Source organism: Dreissena polymorpha, chromosome 2, assembly GCF_020536995.1.
Source record: "Dreissena polymorpha isolate Duluth1 chromosome 2, UMN_Dpol_1.0, whole genome shotgun sequence".
Classification (NCBI taxonomy): Eukaryota; Metazoa; Mollusca; class Bivalvia; order Myida; family Dreissenidae; genus Dreissena; species Dreissena polymorpha.
Genome location: NC_068356.1, coordinates 20,206,277 through 20,228,662, shown reverse-complemented (window position 1 = coordinate 20,228,662; position 22,386 = coordinate 20,206,277). Strand labels below are relative to the sequence as shown.

Here is a 22,386-nt window from a genome sequence, read left to right as displayed (position 1 = left end):
GTGTAAGCCGAGCGGTATCGATGATGTTGCATTTTATTTATTCAGAACTCAAACGCATTAAAAAGAAGTCAGGATGGTTTCTGTAACTATTTATTTATTAGGGCAGAAGCTTAACGTTTGCCATATAAACAGTACTATGAGTGGTTAATTAAACAACAAGTATGATATTAACTATTTGAACAGCAGTTCAGATTAAATAAAGCGATGAAATCAGTCGTCACTCTTTATAGTTATTCTAAATAGTATTTAATGCAGATGCAAAATGTCAGTTAGAACTAGTCAGAACTATGACGTACAGATGTAGATTAAACGTAGGTAAGTGAGTCGTATATGTTAGTGTTTACCTTTGTTGGCTTTTGACATCTTAAATGGGTTGTTAAGTAATGAGCGACTATTCTGGGTCAAGTCACTACTGACTAGTGAGTTACGACTGACTTCATCATCAACAACAGCTCTATTTATAAGCAGTTGCTGAGGCTGGGCGTTGCTGGCGACCAATCAGAGCCAGACTTTCATGAAAGTATTTAACTATGTAAAACGGTTTAAGCAACATTAACAACATTTGCATTAACAGCATTGCAAGTCTAACAAGAAAGCATTACATCAATAAAAAGCTCAGAAAATATTATGCATAACTATACAATGCTTTCATTACATTTCTCAATCATAATAATAATATTTCATCTAACACATAGTGAAAGCAATGCGAAAGCATTGCGCGAAAATACTTGAAATAGTTCCCCACCAGCATTAATATCTGACAGGACTACTAACTGTATAAGTAACATTGTAACAATAAAACAGTTAACAGGTCATAATACTACACATAAACATTGGGAAAACACATTTCTTCGATAAGATATAACTTATTCGCGTAGAATTAACTTGCTATGTCATAACCTTCGACATTGCAAATGGCGGACATTTTGGAACATTTAACCCGCGTTCGATTCAATGCTGGCGATTCAAATTACAAGTAATGGATATTCAATAATGGAGAAAGCATTAACTGGATTTAACAAACATTTGATAATGGTTGTTAAACCAGATAACAACAAGGAAAATTTGGATTATTAAAGTTAAACAGGTAAGGCATTCTTAAGTGTACATATTTCGGACGTGTATAGTATTCGGATACAGGGTATTACACTTCCCCCACCTTAAAGACATAAACTTCTCCTGAAGTTTGAAGTAAAAATTTAAACTTACAGATATATACAAATTTGAAATGAAAGAATAACAATTACTGAACAATTAACACATTAATAACAATGCATAAATAACACTACATTTCTGTTTCAGGTACAATCAAGTCTTCTCAGTGCTTTGATTTCAGACACAGTTTATGAAGCTCACCCTAGTTTGCAGACTCAAGAACAATTATGCAAGAACTAGTATCACGTAAATGTATTTGTTTTACCCAATTAAAGGTTACGTTCTTTAACAAAAAAAAAAAGTCAATAAAAGTTATTTATTGAAAACAGAATATCTCAAAATATTATTTTAAAACACTTAATTACACATAAACATTTAATCAATTACCATAATTACAATATAGTATGAGCTCATACTTTAAACTCACACACAATAATGTCTATGCAAATAATTAATCAATTTTGAAATGTCAGTTCGCGAGACATCAGCAAACTGGCACATGGCATCAGAGATCACAGGCAGGATTGGAACGAAACGTCAGAAGGCAGGAACAGAGCATCAGGACAGCAACAGGGCATCAGGGTCTTTGGCAGGGCGTCGGTTAACTGTCAGGGCAGCAAGGCAACAGGACATCGGAATCAGGGCAGCAAGGTAGCAGGACATCAAAATCAGGGCAGCAAGGTAACAGGACATCGGAATCAGGGCAGCAAGGTAACAGGACATCGGAATCAGGGCAGCAAGGCAACAGGACATCAAAATCAGGGCAGCAAGGTAACAGGACATCGGAATCAGGGCAGCAAGGTAGCAGGACATCGGAATCAGGGCAGCAAGGCAACAGGACATCAAAATCAGGGCAGCAAGGTAACAGGACATCGGAATCAGGGCAGCAAGGTAGCAGGACATCGGAATCAGGGCAGCAAGGTAACAGGACATCGGAATCAGGGCAGCAAGGTAACATAATGGTTTTATTCAGACGTTAGCCTCAATGGGACGGCAGCAAACTTCACCATGTCCACAGGACTTAAAGGTTGAAGACATTCAAGAAACTGCTTCTGGAATTCCTTTGGGAAGGTACTTATCCCAAGAGCAATGTCCCGAACTGTTTTGAAGTTGAAGAAAATCATTTGTGTGTCCTTGTTTGGAGGAATCATGGCTCCAGTCAGTGAAAGATAGCTGTATTTATACAAAAGGACTTGGCGCTGGATCGGGTGAATTCCGCTTGCCATTTCCAGCGCACCAGCAGCATACTCAGTGAGGACACCCTTTTCTTCTGGTGAAAATGATGTCCAATTCTTTGGTGGCCACGATAGACAGGGGGTCAGATGAATGCTTTCATCAGGGACCAGACTCCATTCTCTGGGTGCTGGAGGGAGGACTGGCATATTTCCAGTAGACAAGAGGCTTCGAGCCATTTGTTGCAGGTCGTTATTTTTAGGAGTGGGGATGTAGATGGGGGCTGAAGGAGAGGAAGGAACAGTTGGTGGTGCGAAGCGGACTCTTGCTTGTACGGGCCTGAAGGATGTCATCGTTGTAGGATGATAACTTGGCGTTGCACATGATGATGGGACGTAGAGTAAGGGAGTACTGCAGTCTGGAGGTGGTCTGTAAAACAACGGAGATACTTGGGGAATGGTCGCAGCAGCAGTTGTACTGGAGTCTGTTGTAGTTGTGTGAGTGCTGGAGGCTGCATGGACATTTGTTGAAGGGGTAGTATTCTCAAGGTCGATTGGTGAAGGAGATCCTAGAGAACAAGGTGATGGTGTTTTCAGATCATGCAAGGATGATGTTGATGATTGACTACGATCTGAAACAGGTGAGACAGGTTGCGGAATAGGGGTGATGGATGGGGTCTTCGATGGATGTGTAGGTGGGTGAGAAGGCGGCAGTGGACTGGCACAAATCTTCTTGGCTATGTGGGTTGTATGGATTGGGAGGGACCTCTTCAATGTGTAGGGCATCTGACGGACTGTGGTTAGATCATTTGCGTTGATGGCAAGCAGTTTGGAGATGTGTTTCCGTGCTTCGTCATCAGGACACAATTCAAACTTTGCAGCAGGTGGGGCGATAAACATTTCTACGGTTGTAGCGGAGAGGGTCACAATTCTCCCTATCACCTCGGGTCTACTACGAGCCTGCTGAAGCAGCCTGACCTGATAGAGGTGGGTTTCCGATGAAACGAAAATCTTGACGGCCCCATTCGAAATGTCGATAGATTTCAAGATGAGGGGGAAGGACAGTGGTAAAGTGGTGGACGAAGGAGTCTTGGAGTGGTCAGTGGTTTTCTGAGATGAAGAGGCGATCACTGATGATGATGAAATCTGGGGATTGGTGGAGGTGGACTTGGCAAGCTGCCAACCTGTCATCCAATGTGAGGCCCCAGGGGTGCGACCAGTGCACCACTGGGCAACACTCTTCATGGCGAACTGGGCTTCTAGGGACGTGAATACAGACACAGCAACAAAAAGTTCCATGTACTGTGCTGGCACCTTGGAGAAGTAGAAACAGTTGGCTGCTGTCAGGGTTCGTGGGGGCAAGGAGTGGTAGACTTCAAGATGCTGATGTTGGGTATGCCTGCTGAGATCCGCGGGATAACGGAAGAGATGCTCAGCCTTAATGCACCATGGACACAGCAATTCGCAGGACTGGTGGGCTTTGATGGTGTGGTGCACCACATCCCGGTGACAAGTAAATATTTCGTAGCAGTAACTACATTTGTGGATGGTCTTGCCTGCAATATACAAAACATTCAAGGTTTCTAATATGGTGTTGCCTGTAGTGTGATATATGATACCAACATAACATTGTTATATATTTATATGTAAATAATAGACTACCAAATTTTAATCCTAAATTGTTTGTATTAAACAAAAACAACTGAATCCATCGCCATTAAATATGAATGCTGTTATGTACAACTATCCCTGTTTTAAAAGCTTTCCTAGCTTTATTGTATCCATCCAGAGGACTCTTTCCTTATAATAAAAAAAAATCTGTTCTTAAACCCTAGATCTTGTATTAACATTGTTTTCTATCTATTGTTGATTCCAGGAAATAAAACGCATTGCGGACCTCACGTCTACGCAATCTCATTGCAAAAATGAAAAGCCTCGTACAAAACTTAAGACAAATCTCCTGTGGTTGATCAGGCCACTGAATTGTCGTCCGGACTATCAGGTAACTTTACACAAGCATAAAAAATTATTCTCCTACAGGAATCAACAACACACAATATTCAATGAAAATACATTAGAGTTTAGATCGACTCATCTCTAACAACTTTAAAGAGTTCCTGGATATAAGGATATGTTGTATGCATCTATGATGAACATCAGTCATTTGTAAACATGGATTATGGATTAAAAAAAAAATATTGTGGTTTAAAACTGTTAAAGAGGCCTGATTGTGCTAATAAATAATATTATAATAATTCTTGGTTGTCATATGAACATCTATTGTGTTTTTCTTTGGTCAATTAACCAACTTGGTAGGTTTGTGCACTTGTATGCCGTTAGACGGTCAATGTGAATTGACTTAATTGGTCCGCTGGCAGAAGACTTGATTAGATAAACGAGGTCATCTATCCTTTTGACTATCATGTATGGGCCCTTCCAATTAGCTCCCAGTTTAGTACAGACTCCAGGTTTCCGAGAGGTGTCATGAACCCATACAGCATCACCTGTTTTGAAAGCTCTACTCTTGGCTGTAAGGTCATAATGGCGTTTCCGATACTCTTGTTTCTGTTTCAGGCTGACCCGAGCAAGCGAGTGGATTTCTTCAAGCTGCTCACGAAGCTCTTTCACGTAGTCATCTGTGGCCTCCAAGTCAGTGTTGCCCGAGTCTTGCGGTGGAAGACCGATGAATGCCTGAACAGGTAATACGACATCCCTTCCATAAACCATTTTGTTTGGGGTTTGACCAGTTGTTTTATGGGTACTTGATCTGTAAGCCATCATAACTTGAGGCAAATACTCATCCCATAGTTTTTGATTTGTTTGACAATACATGCTAAGCATGGTCCCTAGTGTGCGATTGAATCTTTCCACTGACGCATTTGACTGTGGATGCATAGGAGTTGAAAAAGTGTGATGCATTTGAAGTAACTTGCACATTTCTGTAAATAATTTGGACACAAAGTTTGTGCCTCTGTCTGTGTGAATTTGTAATGGGACACCAAATCTGCTGACATAATTATTCACAAACGTTTTTGCTACTGTTTCAGCAAGCTGGTCCGGGATGGCTATGGCCTCTGTCCAATGAGTGAACAAATCAGAGATCACTAGAACATACGTGTTGCCTTTTTCGCTGCGAGGCAGAGGACCTAGAATGTCAAGAGCGACTCTTTCTAGAGGGGCGAGGACAGGCTGAGAACCAAGTGGAGCCTTCTTTGGCTTAGGTGGTTTTCGGGCGCCACAGCTGTGACATTGACTGCAATATTTTTCCACATCGGTAGTCATACCAGGCCAATAAAAAGTCTGGCGGAGTTTATCAAGCATCTTGTCAGTACCCAAATGTGCTGAGGAAGGAATGTCGTGCATGTACCTCATCAACTCCTGGCGCCTTATTGCAGGTACAATGACCTGGCGTGAAGATTTGTTCTTCTCAAACCAAGAACGCATTAGACATCCATCAGTGATAGAAAGCCGGTCCCACATTCGCCAGAGACTTTTGACACACTCACTCTGAGTTGAGATTTGTTGCCAAGAAGGGCGGATAGATGACCTTTCTAGTGACTGTATTATGAAGAGCAGCGAAGGATCTAACTTTTGTTGTGAATTGATATCACCAAAGGACCACTGTTGAACTGGGTAGGATGTCTGTTTGAAGACAATCAATGGATCATTCTGACTTCTTGTGATCATTCGCACAGTGTCAGTGTTAACCACTGGAGATGTTTCTTCTCCACGTGGAGTGTCGTCATTTATCAAGTTTTCATGTGTGAAAGTCTCCGTGATCCCTTGTTGTTTGGCACACCTACTGCATGGAGCTCGTGACAAGGCATCTGCATTCCTATGTTGTGTCCTGGGCCGATGTACAACAGTGAAATCGTATGTTCCCAAGATCTGTAACCATCTGGCGACCTGACCTGTTGGCTGTTTTAGGTTGCGCATCCAAGACACAGCTGCATTGTCAGTCCTTACAAGAACAGACTGCCCATAGAGAAAATGATGAAAGGCGTTGAAGGCGTTTAATACAGCGAGAAGTTCTTTTCGAGTCACACAGTACTGTTGCTCATGTATGTTGAGGCTTTTGCTGTGATAGGCAATCACAACCTCCTTGTCATTTTGTAGTTGTGACAAGACAGCACCCGTTGCAAAGTCGCTTGCGTCAGTGTCGAGGACAAACGGGGCGTCATGGACTGGATATCCGAGAATGGGTGATGTCGTCAGTGAGGTTTTGAGGTGCTGAAAAGCACGCTCGCATTCCTCAGTCCAATGAAAAGCAGTACCCTTGTCAGATATTTTATGCAGGGGCCTTGCAATTTGTGCAAAACCAGACACAAATCGACGGTAGTATGAGCATAGTCCAAGAAAAGATTTGACCTCCTTGACATTTCTTGGAGTTGACCAATCTCTCACAGCTGATATCTTTGCTGGATCGGTGGCAACACCTTCTTCCGAAACTAAGTGCCCAAGAAATTTAACTTGCTTCTGAAAAAAGATACATTTTGAGGGTTTACATTTCAAGCCTGCATTTTTGAGCCGTTGAAAGATTTTTTCCAGTCGCTCAAGGCCCTGATGGACTGACTTGGATGGGACAATGATATCGTCCATATACAATAAGCATTCAACCCATTGCAAACCCCTCAGAACATTTTCCATGAGGCGCTCAAAAGTAGCCGGGGCATTTACCAGACCAAACGACATTAATGTAAATTGATACAATCCCATTGTGGTTGTGAAAGCAGTTTTCTCTTTATCTTTCTCATCCATAGCCACCTGCCAATATCCTGAGTTAAGATCTAATGAGGAGAAGAAACGAGAACCAGAGAGGGCATCAATGCAGTCGTCAACACGAGGTAGAGGATAGGCATCCTTTATGGTGACTTCATTGAGTTTGCGATAGTCAACACAGAACCTACAACTGCCATCTTTTTTTGTGACCAATACGATAGGCGATGCCCATGGGCTAGAGGATTGTTCAATGACGCCTCTGTCAAGCATTGTCTCAATTTCTTGTTTTTCTATGGCCCTCTTGCCAAAAGGAAGACGCCTAGGTGGTTGTCTGATTGGGACGGCATCACCTGTGTTAATTCTATGCTTGACCAGATTAGTGAGGCCAATATCCTCTGATGACTGAGAAAATACGTTTTGATATTTACACAGAAGATCAACAAATTCGGATTTTTCCTGATCATTTAAGTGCTGAGAGCTCCTCTCATAGAGGTCAACAAGATGGTCTGGCAAAAATTCTTCATTATGTTGTTCTTGGACACAGGCAACCCTCTCAATAGGCTGCATAGGAGGTTCAAAATAAGACTCACATGTCCCCAGGTTTGTATTTTTATACAGTCTGACAGATGAATTGCCATAGTTAAGTACAGTCATTACTGGATCAGAAGAGATGCTCACAACACCACCCATCAAGCTTATCTCTTTTGTAGCCATCAAATGAAAAGATGGTTCAACCAAACCAAGCTCGGATAAATGCTCTTTTTGTGGAATTTTAACAGGAACCATCATCGTGCTGTTCGCAGGAATCTCAACTGTTTGCTGTAATTCCACTCTACAGATATGCAAAGCCTGACCACCAGTCCACAATGGTACTACATCACCACCCATCATGAGACATGAACGTTTGTAGTTGATGCTATCAACATTAGCCCTCAGAAAATCTTGACCTAATATCCCATCAGCCTCTATGTCACAGACCACAAATGACACATCAAAACACTCGTTTCCTATAGGAACTAATAGATCAACATTTCCAACAACTCTCATGGCCTCACCGTTTACTGTCTTAAACACGTTTAATTGGGGACGGACGTGAAAAATGTTCTTAGGATCAAATTTCTTTAAGCTTTTCTCAGACAAGAGAGAAGTTGTAGCACCACAATCTATTAAAAGGTTGATTTCCACCGACCCAACATGAGTCGTCAGGTAAAATCCGTTGTCAAGTTTGTTGAATTGAGATCCCGATCTTGCAGTGTGCACATCATCGGAAGGAATATTATCTTTAGGCCGTCGAAATGACTTCGTCGACTCCTGGCCCGTGGAGCCGACGGCAACTAGTTTTCCTGGTCGTTGGGAGTGGCATTCCTTGTGTAAGTGTGGGTATCAATGGTGTTGGTGCTCGGGACGTTGGAGTCTTGTCGGTCTTCATTGCGCGAACGATTTGCATGTAGCAGTCGCTCATTCACGTATTCTTGTGGCGGTTGGGCATTCTGTTGCCGTCCGTGTTGATGAACATGCGGATATGGACCCCCGTAGTGCGATCGGTTGGTGTTATATGACATGTTCATATGATTGTTCTGTGGTCTAGACTGCGGCTGTGGTCGACCAGATGGGTGTCTAAAATGTGGGCTTTGGCGTCTTGTGTGATTCATGTTTTGTGGGCACGATTTCCAGAAGTGTTCAGTAGAATTGCACCCATAACACTTCTTTGGTACTGATTGTGGAGAGTTGCGGGACTCGAGGTTGCTAAGTCTATCGGTTATTTGTTTTAACGCCGATTCGACACTAGTGTCAACATTGCATGCCCTAATATTAGTTGTTGACGTTCCGAGGATGGACTCGTAGCGCTCAATGACGGCTACGGCCTCAATTATGTTAGTGCAGTTACGGTCAATGCATCTGCATTTCATGTCATTGGGGATCAGCTTGTACAGTTGGTGTAACGCTAACTGCTCTTGTGAGCGGTGATCAAATTCACTGTATGCTTTTTGTGCGAGCTGACGTATATCATGTGCTAGCGACGAAATGCTCTCGTCCTTCACACGCCTGCGTTCCTCGAATTTTGTTAACCACATATATTGATGTTTTCCTGCGGTGCCAAATCTATTGTTAAGTCGTGAAGACAATATGCGGTAATCGCGGCGTTCCTGTTCTGGGAGAGACATGTAATACGTTCTGGCAGTGCCACGTAAACTGGAGGAAAGCATCAACACTTTAGTTCGCATGTCCCACCCACTCAATTCAGCGCAGTCCTCAAAGTGTGACACGTAAGACTCAAAGGGGCCAGAGCCTTCGTAAGTGTCTGGTTTAACGTGCATGTGGTGTGGTGATGACTTGTAGGCGTGTGGAACATTATCGCCGTGCCCAAATCGTCTATCATTTTGATATGTGACGGGAGTGTCTCTGGTATAGGGGGCGTTCTGTTGCGCTGCGTGCCTGTTGTTATTTGACGCGTCGCGGGTCTCTACACTTCCGGTATACGGAGTGCTTTCATGCACGATGCCCGTGATTATTGGTTGATCACCCCTGCATTCACGTCGAAATATCGGTCTACATTCATTAATATCATTTTCCCTTAGTAAAGACTCCTCGTGTGCGGACCCATGTGTGCGTTGAATATCAAAAGATATATCGGGATCTGGCGAAGAGGCCATGATAAAAAATTGTATTGTGTCTTGAGAGACCAGAAGGTTATTAATCTTATTGTCAATAAACTATTATTTAATTACTGTTGTTCACTTATTATATGACAGTGAAAAAAAATGCAAGGTGTGAGCCGTGGACAGATGCTAAAAATCTATCCGTATCCCACTTCTGACACCAAAATTGTAAGCCGAGCGGTATCGATGATGTTGCATTTTATTTATTCAGAACTCAAACGCATTAAAAAGAAGTCAGGATGGTTTCTGTAACTATTTATTTATTAGGGCAGAAGCTTAACGTTTGCCATATAAACAGTACTATGAGTGGTTAATTAAACAACAAGTATGATATTAACTATTTGAACAGCAGTTCAGATTAAATAAAGCGATGAAATCAGTCGTCACTCTTTATAGTTATTCTAAATAGTATTTAATGCAGATGCAAAATGTCAGTTAGAACTAGTCAGAACTATGACGTACAGATGTAGATTAAACGTAGGTAAGTGAGTCGTATATGTTAATGTTTACCTTTGTTGGCTTTTGACATCTTAAATGGGTTGTTAAGTAATGAGCGACTATTCTGGGTCAAGTCACTACTGACTAGTGAGTTACGACTGACTTCATCATCAACCACAGCTCTATTTATAAGCAGTTGCTGAGGCTGGGCGTTGCTGGCGACCAATCAGAGCCAGACTTTCATGAAAGTATTTAACTATGTAAAACGGTTTAAGCAACATTAACAACATTTGCATTAACAGCATTGCAAGTCTAACAAGAAAGCATTACATCAATAAAAAGCTCAGAAAATATTATGCATAACTATACAATGCTTTCATTACATTTCTCAATCATAATAATAATATTTCATCTAACACATAGTGAAAGCAATGCGAAAGCATTGCGCGAAAATACTTGAAATAGTTCCCCACCAGCATTAATATCTGACAGGACTACTAACTGTATAAGTAACATTGTAACAATAAAACAGTTAACAGGTCATAATACTACACATAAACATTGGGAAAACACATTTCTTCGATAAGATATAACTTATTCGCGTAGAATTAACTTGCTATGTCATAACCTTCGACATTGCAAATGGCGGACATTTTGGAACATTTAACCCGCGTTCGATTCAATGCTGGCGATTCAAATTACAAGTAATGGATATTCAATAATGGAGAAAGCATTAACTGGATTTAACAAACATTTGATAATGGTTGTTAAACCAGATAACAACAAGGAAAATTTGGATTATTAAAGTTAAACAGGTAAGGCATTCTTAAGTGTACATATTTCGGACGTGTATAGTATTCGGATACAGGGTATTACAATGGTGTGATACAACTGTGCAGTTTTAGCTGAAATGAATATGTTGAATTAATCATGATGTAATATGCACTTGTGCTTAATATTTGTTAACAACATCTTTTGATATTTTGTTGCTTTTTGTGTATACAATATCTAACATCTTTGTACGAAATTGTGATTTGTTTAATGTTATTCATTTTTTCACACAACCTCTCTTGTCTTAAGCAGTTTGTATGTCTTCATCCCAGACAGAATGTAGTGAATAACAGCTTGATGCTAATTATCAAAATAAAAGACTTTAATACCTTCATGTCTTTTATTTGACAGCATGGCATCCTAAAAAACTCAGAGTTTAGACCTGTTTTGAGGAAATGTTCTGGTAATAAGGCCAAGGATAAAAAAGTGGGAACAGTACCGCCAGCATAAGAGCCTGGTATTGGAAACATGTGATAATTACTCCCAAATGAAGTATCAGTTCCATTTATTTTTATTTTTATGTACATTACTTAGTTATTTAGCTGACTTACATAAGCGTCTTCAGGCAGACCATTATACCAGCCCACAAAGTTCCTGGCAGACAAAACGTGTGGATGGTCCTGAAACAAAAACAACTTCCTTTTCATACGTGGACCGAAGAGCCAAAATTATCATTCTTAAATTTGATGAATATAACTTGGCAAGCTTACAAATGGTTGGTCAGGGAATTTAAAAAAAGTTTAGGGCATCACAGAATAAGCCTTTTTCCTGTGATTAAAACAAGCAGTCTTCATAAATGTACTTAGTTTAATGAAATGTTGTGAGCATTTTCTTTTTAATCCCCAGCTGTAAAGTGTGTGAATAGTTTAAGTATTGCCTTTTGATCATCTGTATGTCTGTAACAATTTTGTGTCCATATTTCTGGAAGTTTAATATTTAATTAAATAGTTTAATAGTTTAATATTTGATGCGTTTTGATATTTGTGTCTACACACAATAATTTTATGGAATTTTGATACAACTTGGCTGGTATGTTTTTGCTCACTGAAAAATTGGGCAGAAAGCATAGGTCAGTCATTATTTCATGCTTACAGCTTAATATATTTTAAGTCTCAAAAACAACCTCAAAACAAAATATCAAACAACTCCAAATGATGTGATCCATTCAATCAAATGATGTGATCCATTCAATCAAATGATGTGATCCATTCAATCAAATGATGTGATCCATTCAATCAAATGATGTTATCCATTCAATCAAATGGTGTGATCCATTCAATCAAATGATGTGATCCATTCAATCAAATGATGTGATCCATTCAATCAAATGATGTGATCCATTCAATCAAATGATGTGATCCATTCAATCTATACATTAATGTATACTCCTTCCCCCTAGAGTAATACCATCTTAATGACAAGGTGTATATTTTCCTGTTGAAATATCCATGTATATAATTTCTAAAAGCAATAATAAGAAACAAGTGTGTCATGCAGTGATATACGTGTAAACATGTAGACATTTTAAATGGTCAACACAACAAAATGCACTTTCATTAACCTTTCGAAAATGTTCACCCAACAATGTTTATTTCTCATAACAAAGTGTTTGGAAGATGTAAACAGAACGTTACTTGCCTCACCTGGTATCCGAAGCTTTCTGTCATCATCCGCTCCATAAGACTGAAATGGGACCAGATAAGATTGTACTTGGGCAATATGCATTTCGAATCTACATCAGCTACAGGAGACTTCAATTGCACTTATCACTAAGGTTGTAGTCCCAACATGGACATGGTGTCTGCCTTGCAATGTATCACCAGAATCCAACTCAAATATGCTATGCTTTTGATCGACCATGGGAGAATAGGTAAGAAACATATAGTGTTCATTTATATTGTTCTTTGACAAATTCTGCATGGAAACTCAACCAATGAAACAAAGAGTTATTTAATCAGTTTCATATACATGTACGCTTGCTATGCCATGTCATATTACCGTTACCTGTTGCTTTTATGAGAGTTGTTTTCCAGACCTTATTCGAGAAGTTTTTTTTAAGAAAAATTTCAATGATTATAAGTCTGCTCATCAATATTTATGGAAAAAAAAGTGGTCGACCTGTCCTTCCATTGTATATGATTTAGTGACTAAAGTAGTTAGAGGTCATGAGTTTGAACCCTAATATGGGTTCAAATGATCTTTCTCAAATTCCAAAAAGTACTGATTCTGCTCAGAAAATAGAGCAAATCTGCCCCAGACTTGTGACAAACTGGATTGACATCATAAGACTGACAGTCCATACCAGTACAACTGATGAAATGAGTTACATACCAGTACAACTGATGAAATGAGTTACATACCAGTACAACTGATGAAATGAGTTACATACCAGTACAACTGATGAAATGAGTTACATACCAGTACAACTGATGAAATGAGTTACATACCAGTACAACTGATGAAATGAGTTACATACCAGTACAACTGATGAAATGAGTTACATACCAGTACAACTGATGAAATGAGTTACATACCAGTACGACAGCTGTGTAGTGCCTCTTCAGTTCCTGCACACTAATGTCCCGTCCAACGGTCACATTGCCAAAGAAGGAACAGCGTTCGTTTTTCGATGTCTGGGTAAAGGTGTTAATTACATTCTAAAAGAAAACAGAAAAACTTAAATGATGATGTTACTTTTCAATTCAGGATGGTGTTGGCTGTTTATATTTCAATTGTAAATAAAAGTACATGGTTGCATTAATCTCTATAAACTTGTTGTCAGTCAATACCGCGTCCTAATTCTTATAACTTGACAAGACATGTCACATTCTAATGACCTTTCCTGGAGCTAATCAAATTTTTGGCTTCAAAATATTGGCACAGAGATTCATACAATTCTGACATGCATGAAATCGACATGAAAGATGGTTATTTGATCACCTAAGGAACAGCTATATATATTGTTATCCAAATAAAATGTACTGTACGTTATTCATAATGATCTTTCGGAAAATAATATCGTCATCAAATACATTAGCAAACTTGGCAATTCAAAAGGCAATATTATTTGACCCATCATGACTGATAATTAATTTGTTGGAAGGACATTTGAGTTTGACATGTAATAAGATGTCTCTTCAATCTTATAATTTGGACTATTGTGATTGATGGTTGCATAATTAAATCAGTTTACTTGAATTCCTTGAACAAACATCATACACAAACATTAAGGCAAAATAAACCAAGTGTTTGCAATTGGCTTATTAAGGCTTCAGAATGTGTAATGATAATATTTTAAAACAGGCAGGAACAGTATAAGGTATATTAACAGTTTTCTTTAACACTTACCCACTCCTATATGCACTTTAACCCATTTGAAGTCCTTAAGAAAATCGTATTAACCGGAAAATTGCATACCTTTCTTACTAGATTAAAATTTTAAAGGTCTTATTTCAAACCCTAAGGTACTGATGAGCAAAAAACAGCGTAAAACCTGTGCAGCCTGTCAGTTACTCAAAGGCTGTTACGTTTTATGCTGATTGCATATAGCCATTTCCAGTTTGCTCCAACCAGCACAAAACCAAAACAGACTACGAGTAACTCACAGTCTGTTCAGGTTTTATGCTGTTTGCTGCTCATCAGTTACTAAGGGTTGCAAACAAAGCCTTTAAAAATCTAATTTAGTAAGAAAGGTATTTAATTAAATGTAACTTTCTAAGGGACCACAAATGTGTCAAAATACGTATCAAAGTGGTAAAAGGTTTACAAAGAATCTGACTAACCTTGACTTCTGGATGATCTGGGGCCACTCCATATCTGACAAGGCCGAAAGGGACCGGCAGTCTCTCAAAGATGTCAACACGAAGTGATGGATGGCCCTGTAATAAACAACCACACAATCATGAGGCACATCATTATTGAGAGAATGCTTTATCATAAGAAAATAGATAACCTGCTTAATAAAGTAGACTTCTATAAGTTGTAATTTTCAATGATGGATGATGCATGAATTGCTACGATTACATAATTTCATGTACGTTTACAGAATAATAAACATAACATATTTATAAACATTCAAATCAAAGAATTCCAAATCAAATTGTGACTTTAAGTGCTGAGTTTAACATATTTATTTATTTAATTAAAACTAGAGCTTTTTCACAGACGTGACGAATAATCCCACATGCCGCATTAACACATAATACTTTGCATGTCGTCTTCACAAAAAACAGCGGACACCATGCTTAATTTTTAAAACGCACTAAGTGACCCCTTGACCTAGTTTTTAACCAACAAAGGCCCATGTTCTAACTTGGCCTTAAGATCATCTCCATAAAACTTCTGACCAAGTTTGGCGAAGATCGGATGTAAACTACTTGAATTAGAGAGCGGACACCATGCTGAATGTTAAATAACGCACTAAGTGACCCCGTGACCTAGTTTAAGGCCCGGAATGGCCCATGTTCAAACTTGTCCTAGAGATCATTTAGATAAAACTTGTGACCAAGTTTGGTGAGGATTGGATGAAAACTACTTGAATTAGAGAGCGGACAACATGGTGAGGTTTAAAACGCACTAAGATACCCCATGACCTTGTTTTTGACCCGGCATGACCCATATTCAAACTTGCCCTAGACATAACTAAGATACAACTTCTGACCAATTTTGGTGAAGATTGGATACAAACTACTTGAATTAGCGAGCGGACAACATGGTGAGATTTAAAACACACTAAGTGACCCCTTGACCTAGTTTTTGACTCGGCATGGCCCATGTTCGAACATGGCCTTAAGATCATCTAGATACAACTTCTGACCAAGTTTGGTGAAGATCAGATGAAAACTACTTGAATTAGAGAGCGGACAACATGCTGAATGTATAAAACGCACTAAGTGACCCCGTGACCTAGGTTTTGACCCGGCAAGGCCTATGTTCAAACTTTGCCAAGACATCATGAAGATACAACTTCTGGCCAAGTTTGGTGAAGATGGGATGAAAACTACTTGAATTAAAGAGCGGACACTTAATACGGACAGACAGACAGACAGACCGACCAACTGACAGACAAGTTCACTCCTAGATACCCGCCTAAACTTCGTTTGTGGGGGTATAAAAATAACAATACATCATTTTCATACTGAAAATAAAAAGTTTCAGGACATAGAAATATAGTAAAAAGTTGAACAAAATCAAGAAAAAAAAGCTCTTTTGGTCTTGTTTGCTTGAACATCTATCATGTAAACATTTTGCTATGATAATTCTATTCTATTAACACACTCAACTCTACACAAATTTATATTGGCATTCAGGATAAGAATTAGAAAAGCAATACAGTAGACTCTGCCAATACCGGACTCTCTGAATACCGGAACTCTCCCAATTCCGGACGGTCGGGCCAGTCCCGTATTTTCTCCTTCTATTTCTTTGTTAAAAAAATTTGAATAAACCGAACTCTCTGAAAACCGAAAACCGGACGGGTTCTCCGTAAATTCGGTCATTTTCAACGTAAAATACATTGAGTAAACCGGACGGTCTAAATTCTCAAGATGCCCCATAAAATAACAATACCTAGTCAACACAGCGAGTGCGGTGTCACACATTTTGCTCGTGCAATTATCGATAATCAGATTAAACATACCATAAAGGTGTCAAGTCGTTACAGCAATATGGGAGTCCCATTAAGTAATGTAAAACAAACTGTGAATGTCTATAATAGACGTGCGTTAACACCAAAAAGTAATTGACTCGATCGTTTTATTAATTATTTATTATCGCCTATGATAAACAATTAAATTGTTTGTTTGTTTTTGTTTTTTTTATACCACATTTATATAGCGCCCTTTTCATACTCGCGGGTGCGTTCAAAGTCGCTTTACATGTTTTTCCCTGATCACTGGGTCACAAGTCGTCTGTTAACATCTTGGCGCAGTATGCAGCCACGGCACATTGGCTTATTTCCCTCACAGGTACCCATTTATACACCTGGGTGGAGAGGTGCAGATGTGGGATAAATTTCTTGCTCAAGGAAATTCGAGTGGTCAGGGGGGGATTCGAACCCAGGACCTCTCGATCCCTAAGCCAGCGTCCTGCCATTAGACCACTGCTCCCATAAACATAGCATAATAAAAATGCATAATTAAAAAATTAATGCATGTCGTTGCGACGATCACTTTCTTGTGATCTTCTTGGGTATTTTAAAAGATCTTATAGCCATGTTTTTAACGCTGAAATGGTTGTTTGTATGTTTGCCAGATAAACTGTTAGAAATATGACTGTTAAATATCCATCCATCTGTATGCAAATTCATTCATTGCGGTTTACTTATTTCGAACGCATCTAAAATGTCGCAGCCTACAGCTAAACGCAGACGCGTAGAGCTTACGTAAGAGGATAAGATAAAGCTCATCACGGAATCAACTGCTCAACCAAAACCATCTCTGAGCGCTTCTATCGATTAAAAACACATTTTTTAAGAATGCAATTAACATCATCAGTACCTGCGTACAGTTATCACATGGTACATGTAAATGTATATGGTTTGTTTTATTTTTATGTGATTCTGTACACAATGCATACCATGTATATTTCGGCAATATGCATATTCTTGGTAAACCGGAACTCTCTAAAAACCAGACGATCAGGCAAGTCCCGAGACCATCCGGTTTACAGAGAGTCTACTGTACAACCAAATACCTCCATGACATTCATGTTTTAAAATTCCTTCTTCCTGATTCTGTTATCAGTCTCTAGACTGTGTTCCATAAAATGCCCCCCACCCCAAAAAAAACTACAACAACAATGATGTTCCCCAATCTACCAAATATATTAAATAAACATCACCTGCAAAACATGCATTAAAGTTCCAAGTGTGTAACTTCTTTGGGCATAATGGGAGCTTCATTCAGAGAAAAACTGTTCTTAATGTATATGCCTTAAGTGTATTCCCAGATTAGGGACTACACTTTCTGCTTTTATAGAATTTAAGTATTAAGAAAGTCGCTTCCAAAAAAAACAAACATTTTAGGCAGAAAGTGTCATCCCTGATTAGCCTCTATGGACTGCACAGTCTTATCTGGGACAACACTTCACGCACATGCATTAAACCCAGTTTTCTCAGAACAGGACTCATGTTTACCTTAAGAAGCTGCTGGGCTGTATAGAAGCCAGCTGGCCCGCTGCCAACAATGCATACATGCGGGGCACTAGAATCTGTGCACGTGGATAGACGCCGCCTCCTTGACACTCGAACCCATCGGGAGAGCAGGCACCGTCCCACACATGGAATTAGCAACATGCCTGAGACAGAGATAAGTCCCATGATAAAGATGATAATAGCAAAATTGTTTTATTTTCTAATCCTATTCAAATTTTTAAAATTAGGTTTTCAATTGCAAACATGTGACTAAATAATGCAAAGATACAAAACCATTTCCTTTAACTAACAACTCAAGAATCGATTTATAATATCACTAACAGGGAAGTCTCACTCTAACTGTAAGACCAATGCTGATAATGGTGCTAATAAGGATTTATGGAGTATGAGACAGTGAGACACACATGTGCCAGGATTTAGAGCATGATGGTTGCTTTTACGTTTCTCAATCTAGTAGTATTTCAGTTCATAGATGTGTAAACCGAGTATTAATTTGGTATTCTGCAATTGTATGACTAAATCTGAACAGTACTACAAGCTGTACCAGAAGCCACTTTCCGTGGAATCAGAAGAAATGAAAATGCAGCTGATGAAAGTAGACAGTAGTCATATATTTTACAAATCTTTAAATATGATATTAGTACATTAAAACAAGACTAGTTCTAATAATTGTAGCAGGAGCAGAAGTTGTTGTAGTTAAGTGCAGAGTAAGTAATTATGGTAAATGTATGCGCAGATGGAATAGGTAGTACAGGTAAATGAAAGCAGATAGCTGTAGTAGTGGAGTTGGTTGTGGTGGCAGTAGTAGTGGCAGTAGAAGTTGTGGTGGAGGTGGTGGTATTTGTGGTGGTAGTGGTGGCAGTCTCTCTGGTGATGGTGGTGGAAGTTGCAGTATTTGTTTTTGTGGTGGTTGTGGCAATATTTGTGGTGGCCGTAGAGGCAGTACTTGTTGTTGTGGTGGTGGTGGTGGCGGTGTCAGTGGTGGCAGTGACAGTGGAGTGGTGGCAGCGGTAGCGGGAGTGGTGGCGGCGGCAGCAGGAGTGGTTGCAGTGGTTGCTTGAGTGGTGGCAGTGGCATTGGTGGAGTGATGGTTGTGGCGGCAGTGGAGTGGTGGTTGATGCGGCGAAGGGATTGGTGGTGGTGTTTGTGGCAGCAGTGGTGGTGGAGTGGTGGCGGTGGTGGTGGGAGTTGTGGTGGTGGTGGAAGCAGTGGAGGTGTGGTGGTGGTGTTTATGGCAGCAGTGGAGGTGTGGTGGTGGCGGTGGTGGTGGGAGTTGTGGTGGTGGTGGGAGTGGTGGTGGTGAAAGTGGTGGTGGTATGGGGATAATGGTGGTTTTGGTAGTTGTTGCTGAAGTATTTGTGGTGATGCTAGTGGTAGTGGTAGTGGTGGCAGTTGTAGTAAAATTGGTGGTCGTGGCTGTACGGGTGGTGGGGGTAGTTGTGGTGGCTGTAGGAGTAGTTGTGTTGTTGTTGCAGGTGGTGGTGGTAGTAGTAGTTGGGGTGTTGGTGGTGTATGATATTTTTAAAGTAACAGATAAATACTGTATCAAAATCGGAGAAATTTTAGCAATGTCTTTATTTATCAAGAAACAGAATGCCATATAAGAGGGCTGTAAAGGCCCAACGTCGCTCCCCTGAGATACAAAGGAATTGACCTGTTCTGTGCAAACCAAGATATCATTAGAACAAATGTTCTGACCAAGTTTCATAAAGAGTGAACTATAAATGTAACTTTAAGAGTGCTAACAAGGTTTTACTATAGCCTTATAAGGATAACTTACCTGCCCTCTGGCGGCCATGTTTTTCAACAGACCAGAACTATTTTCGAACTGATCCAAGATAATATTTAAAACAAATGTTCTGTCCAAGTTTTATTAAGATTTGACAATAAATGTGAATAAGAGTGTTCACAAAGTTTTACTAAAGCCATATAAGGAAAAATGCATTGCCCCTTGGCAGCCATGTTTTTCAACCAACTGAAAACCAGTTAAGAACTCGTCCAATATCATTAGAACAATTCTTCTGACCAAATTTCATGACAAGATCGGACAAAAAATGTGGCCTCTAGAAAATGTTAACAAGGATTTACTATAGCCATCTAAAGCCATATCAGAAAAAATGCCCGACCCCTGGCGCCTTTTTTTTTCATTTAACCGGAAACATTTTTTAACCATTCCAAGATATCATTTTAAAAAGTCCTACCAGTACATTATTATTTATAGATCAATTAAATAAAGCTTGATTGGTCATTGTTGGCTCTGGTACTACTTAAATGTACCCCAGGTACGGTTAAGCATACTTAAATGTACCCCGGGTATGGAAAATAAAGTTAAACATACCCAGGAAATTTAGACCGTACAAGAGTTGAATTCTCCGCAAAATCCAATATTGTAAAATGTGCTAGGGAATACAAAACAAAAAACTCTTTGAACAAAACCTGCCTTAACCTGCCTTTTTGAGTATGAGTTTCCATTATATAGAGGTCATTGAACAGAATATTGACATAAGCGTTTGAATTCCTGGGTATGTTTTAGTATATTTTTCGTAACTGGGGTACATTAAAGTGTAGTTAAGAGTACCGCAGGTACATTTAAGTAGACTAGTACTTGAGCTGATAATGACCAATCTAGCTTCAATAATCCCTACAAATAAACAGTCAAAACCTGAAAATAACAGTCTAAACTTGTCAATTAATATAAAGTTTCAATGTCAGTTATCATAACTAATGTTAAATTTAGCCTCTGGGTGTTTGAGCTGGCTCAATAGGCTCCAGTCCAGATGCAGAGATAATTATCAGACCTGTGTGCACCCTGCTGCATTTTATAATTTAAGAAGACAAATAATTGAGACTTTTTATGCACATTTAAATTCTTTTTATGTGTTTAAAACTTATGCCAGAAAAATATATTACATTGCATAAAAAGAAGTGTCATATTGTCAACACAGCGTTTGTGAAACAATTTTGGCAGGTCTCTGAGGTTGTACTTTTCTGAGTGGTCTGCACAAAATGACCTACCTACAAAGTTTGACATGCGTAAAACCAATATACACTCTGCTCTGTGCTCTTATTCTTGCTAACAACACACTGACTGTGTATAGTAGACTAGTATTGATATATTACAGAAAAAATATCATTGTATCATAATCATTTTGTATGCATAGACATACAGTAAGCCATACATGTATAAACATTAACATGTATGCATAGCATCCATATTATCATAAAAGAATAATTATACAGAACATATGTTTATGACAATCACTTTCCCGGGGGGTTAACTGCCTATATACGGGTACTGTATATAGGGGTGTGCCGATTTTATGGGGTGTGTTATAGAAATGGGTATGGTTTTGAGCATCTAGGTATAGATATGGGTATTGAAATCAGAAATTTGCTTGTATATTAATGCGTATAGATTTGAAAGTATCAGTATCAAAATGGGTATGATAAATGTCATTCTATTATATAAATGGGTATCAAAAAGTAAATTTCAGTAGCAGGAAAGATATAATAGCAAATTCAATAAGTATACTGTATTGATATGAAAGAGATTAAAATTCTAGTATGAAATGTGTCCACTTTATCAAATTCTAGTATCTTAATGGGTCCAGTTTATCAAACTTCTGGTATTGAAATGGGTCCACTTTCTCAATTGTATCGTAAACAAATGGGTATGCTTTTTCAAAAATCTTGTATCAAAATGGGTCTACTTTATCAGAGTTCCAGTATAAAAATGGGTCACATTTTGGAAGTCTCAGCGGACACCCCTACCCTAAAATTATAATACCTAAACGAGGGTTATTTTTTCAAACTATGAATTTTTGTCAATATTCGTTGTTGAAAAGTCAAACCATACACAATAAATGTACATTTAACAATCTGGAACCCCTGGGGTAAGCTCGGAGGGGGGGGGGGGTAGGGTCCCGGGGGGGGGGGGGGGGGCAAATTTATGATACTGCTGCCTGTGACATACTGTAGATCTACCACAAGAATTTGATGGAACTAGACTGAATTTAAAATATGTGCGTTAGTCTACGAATTGCGTAAGTAGCTTAGAAAAATGGTACCCTGCAGGTCTTTATTTATCAGATGTTCTGTCAATAAAGCCTATCATGTTTCTAAAGTTCTTGCCAGGCGATGAATATGAAAATGAAAGCTATTGTGAATTGTTCTATGTCGACACCGTCTACTTTTGCTTTGGTCAAGAAAATAGTCCAACATGTTGAACTGTGATTTTATTTATAAACATAATTTTTTC

The 22,386-nt window shown here is 39.2% G+C and overlaps 2 protein-coding genes across 3 annotated transcripts in view; both read right to left on the bottom strand.

Annotated features, from left to right (window-relative positions):
* LOC127866137 (NADPH:adrenodoxin oxidoreductase, mitochondrial-like) overlaps positions 1 to 22,328 on the bottom strand; it is a 32,630-nt gene extending 10,302 nt beyond the window's left edge. The window contains exons 1-6 of the mRNA XM_052406549.1: positions 22,196 to 22,328; positions 18,111 to 18,271; positions 14,758 to 14,853; positions 13,510 to 13,632; positions 12,614 to 12,658; positions 11,527 to 11,595 (exon numbers count right to left, since the gene is read on the bottom strand). Coding sequence (XP_052262509.1) covers positions 11,527 to 11,595; positions 12,614 to 12,658; positions 13,510 to 13,632; positions 14,758 to 14,853; positions 18,111 to 18,269 — 492 coding nt within the window. The 5' untranslated portion in view covers positions 18,270 to 18,271; positions 22,196 to 22,328. The remainder of the gene's footprint in view (positions 1 to 11,526; positions 11,596 to 12,613; positions 12,659 to 13,509; positions 13,633 to 14,757; positions 14,854 to 18,110; positions 18,272 to 22,195) is intronic.
* LOC127866136 (uncharacterized) lies at positions 75 to 11,057 on the bottom strand. 2 transcript variants are annotated; one of them, XM_052406548.1, is made up of 3 exons: positions 10,217 to 11,057; positions 2,107 to 3,883; positions 75 to 2,076 (listed from the first exon to the last, which is right to left on the bottom strand). In XM_052406548.1, the coding sequence occupies exons 1-2, from the start codon at positions 10,233 to 10,235 to the stop codon at positions 2,121 to 2,123; spliced, it is 1,782 nt and encodes a 593-aa protein (XP_052262508.1). In that variant the 5' UTR covers positions 10,236 to 11,057; the 3' UTR covers positions 75 to 2,076; positions 2,107 to 2,120. The 2 variants fall into 2 exon arrangements, with proteins under 2 accessions (XP_052262508.1, XP_052262507.1); XM_052406547.1 differs by having other exon boundaries at positions 75 to 3,883; positions 10,217 to 11,056.
* Positions 22,329 to 22,386: the final 58 nt, after the last annotated feature.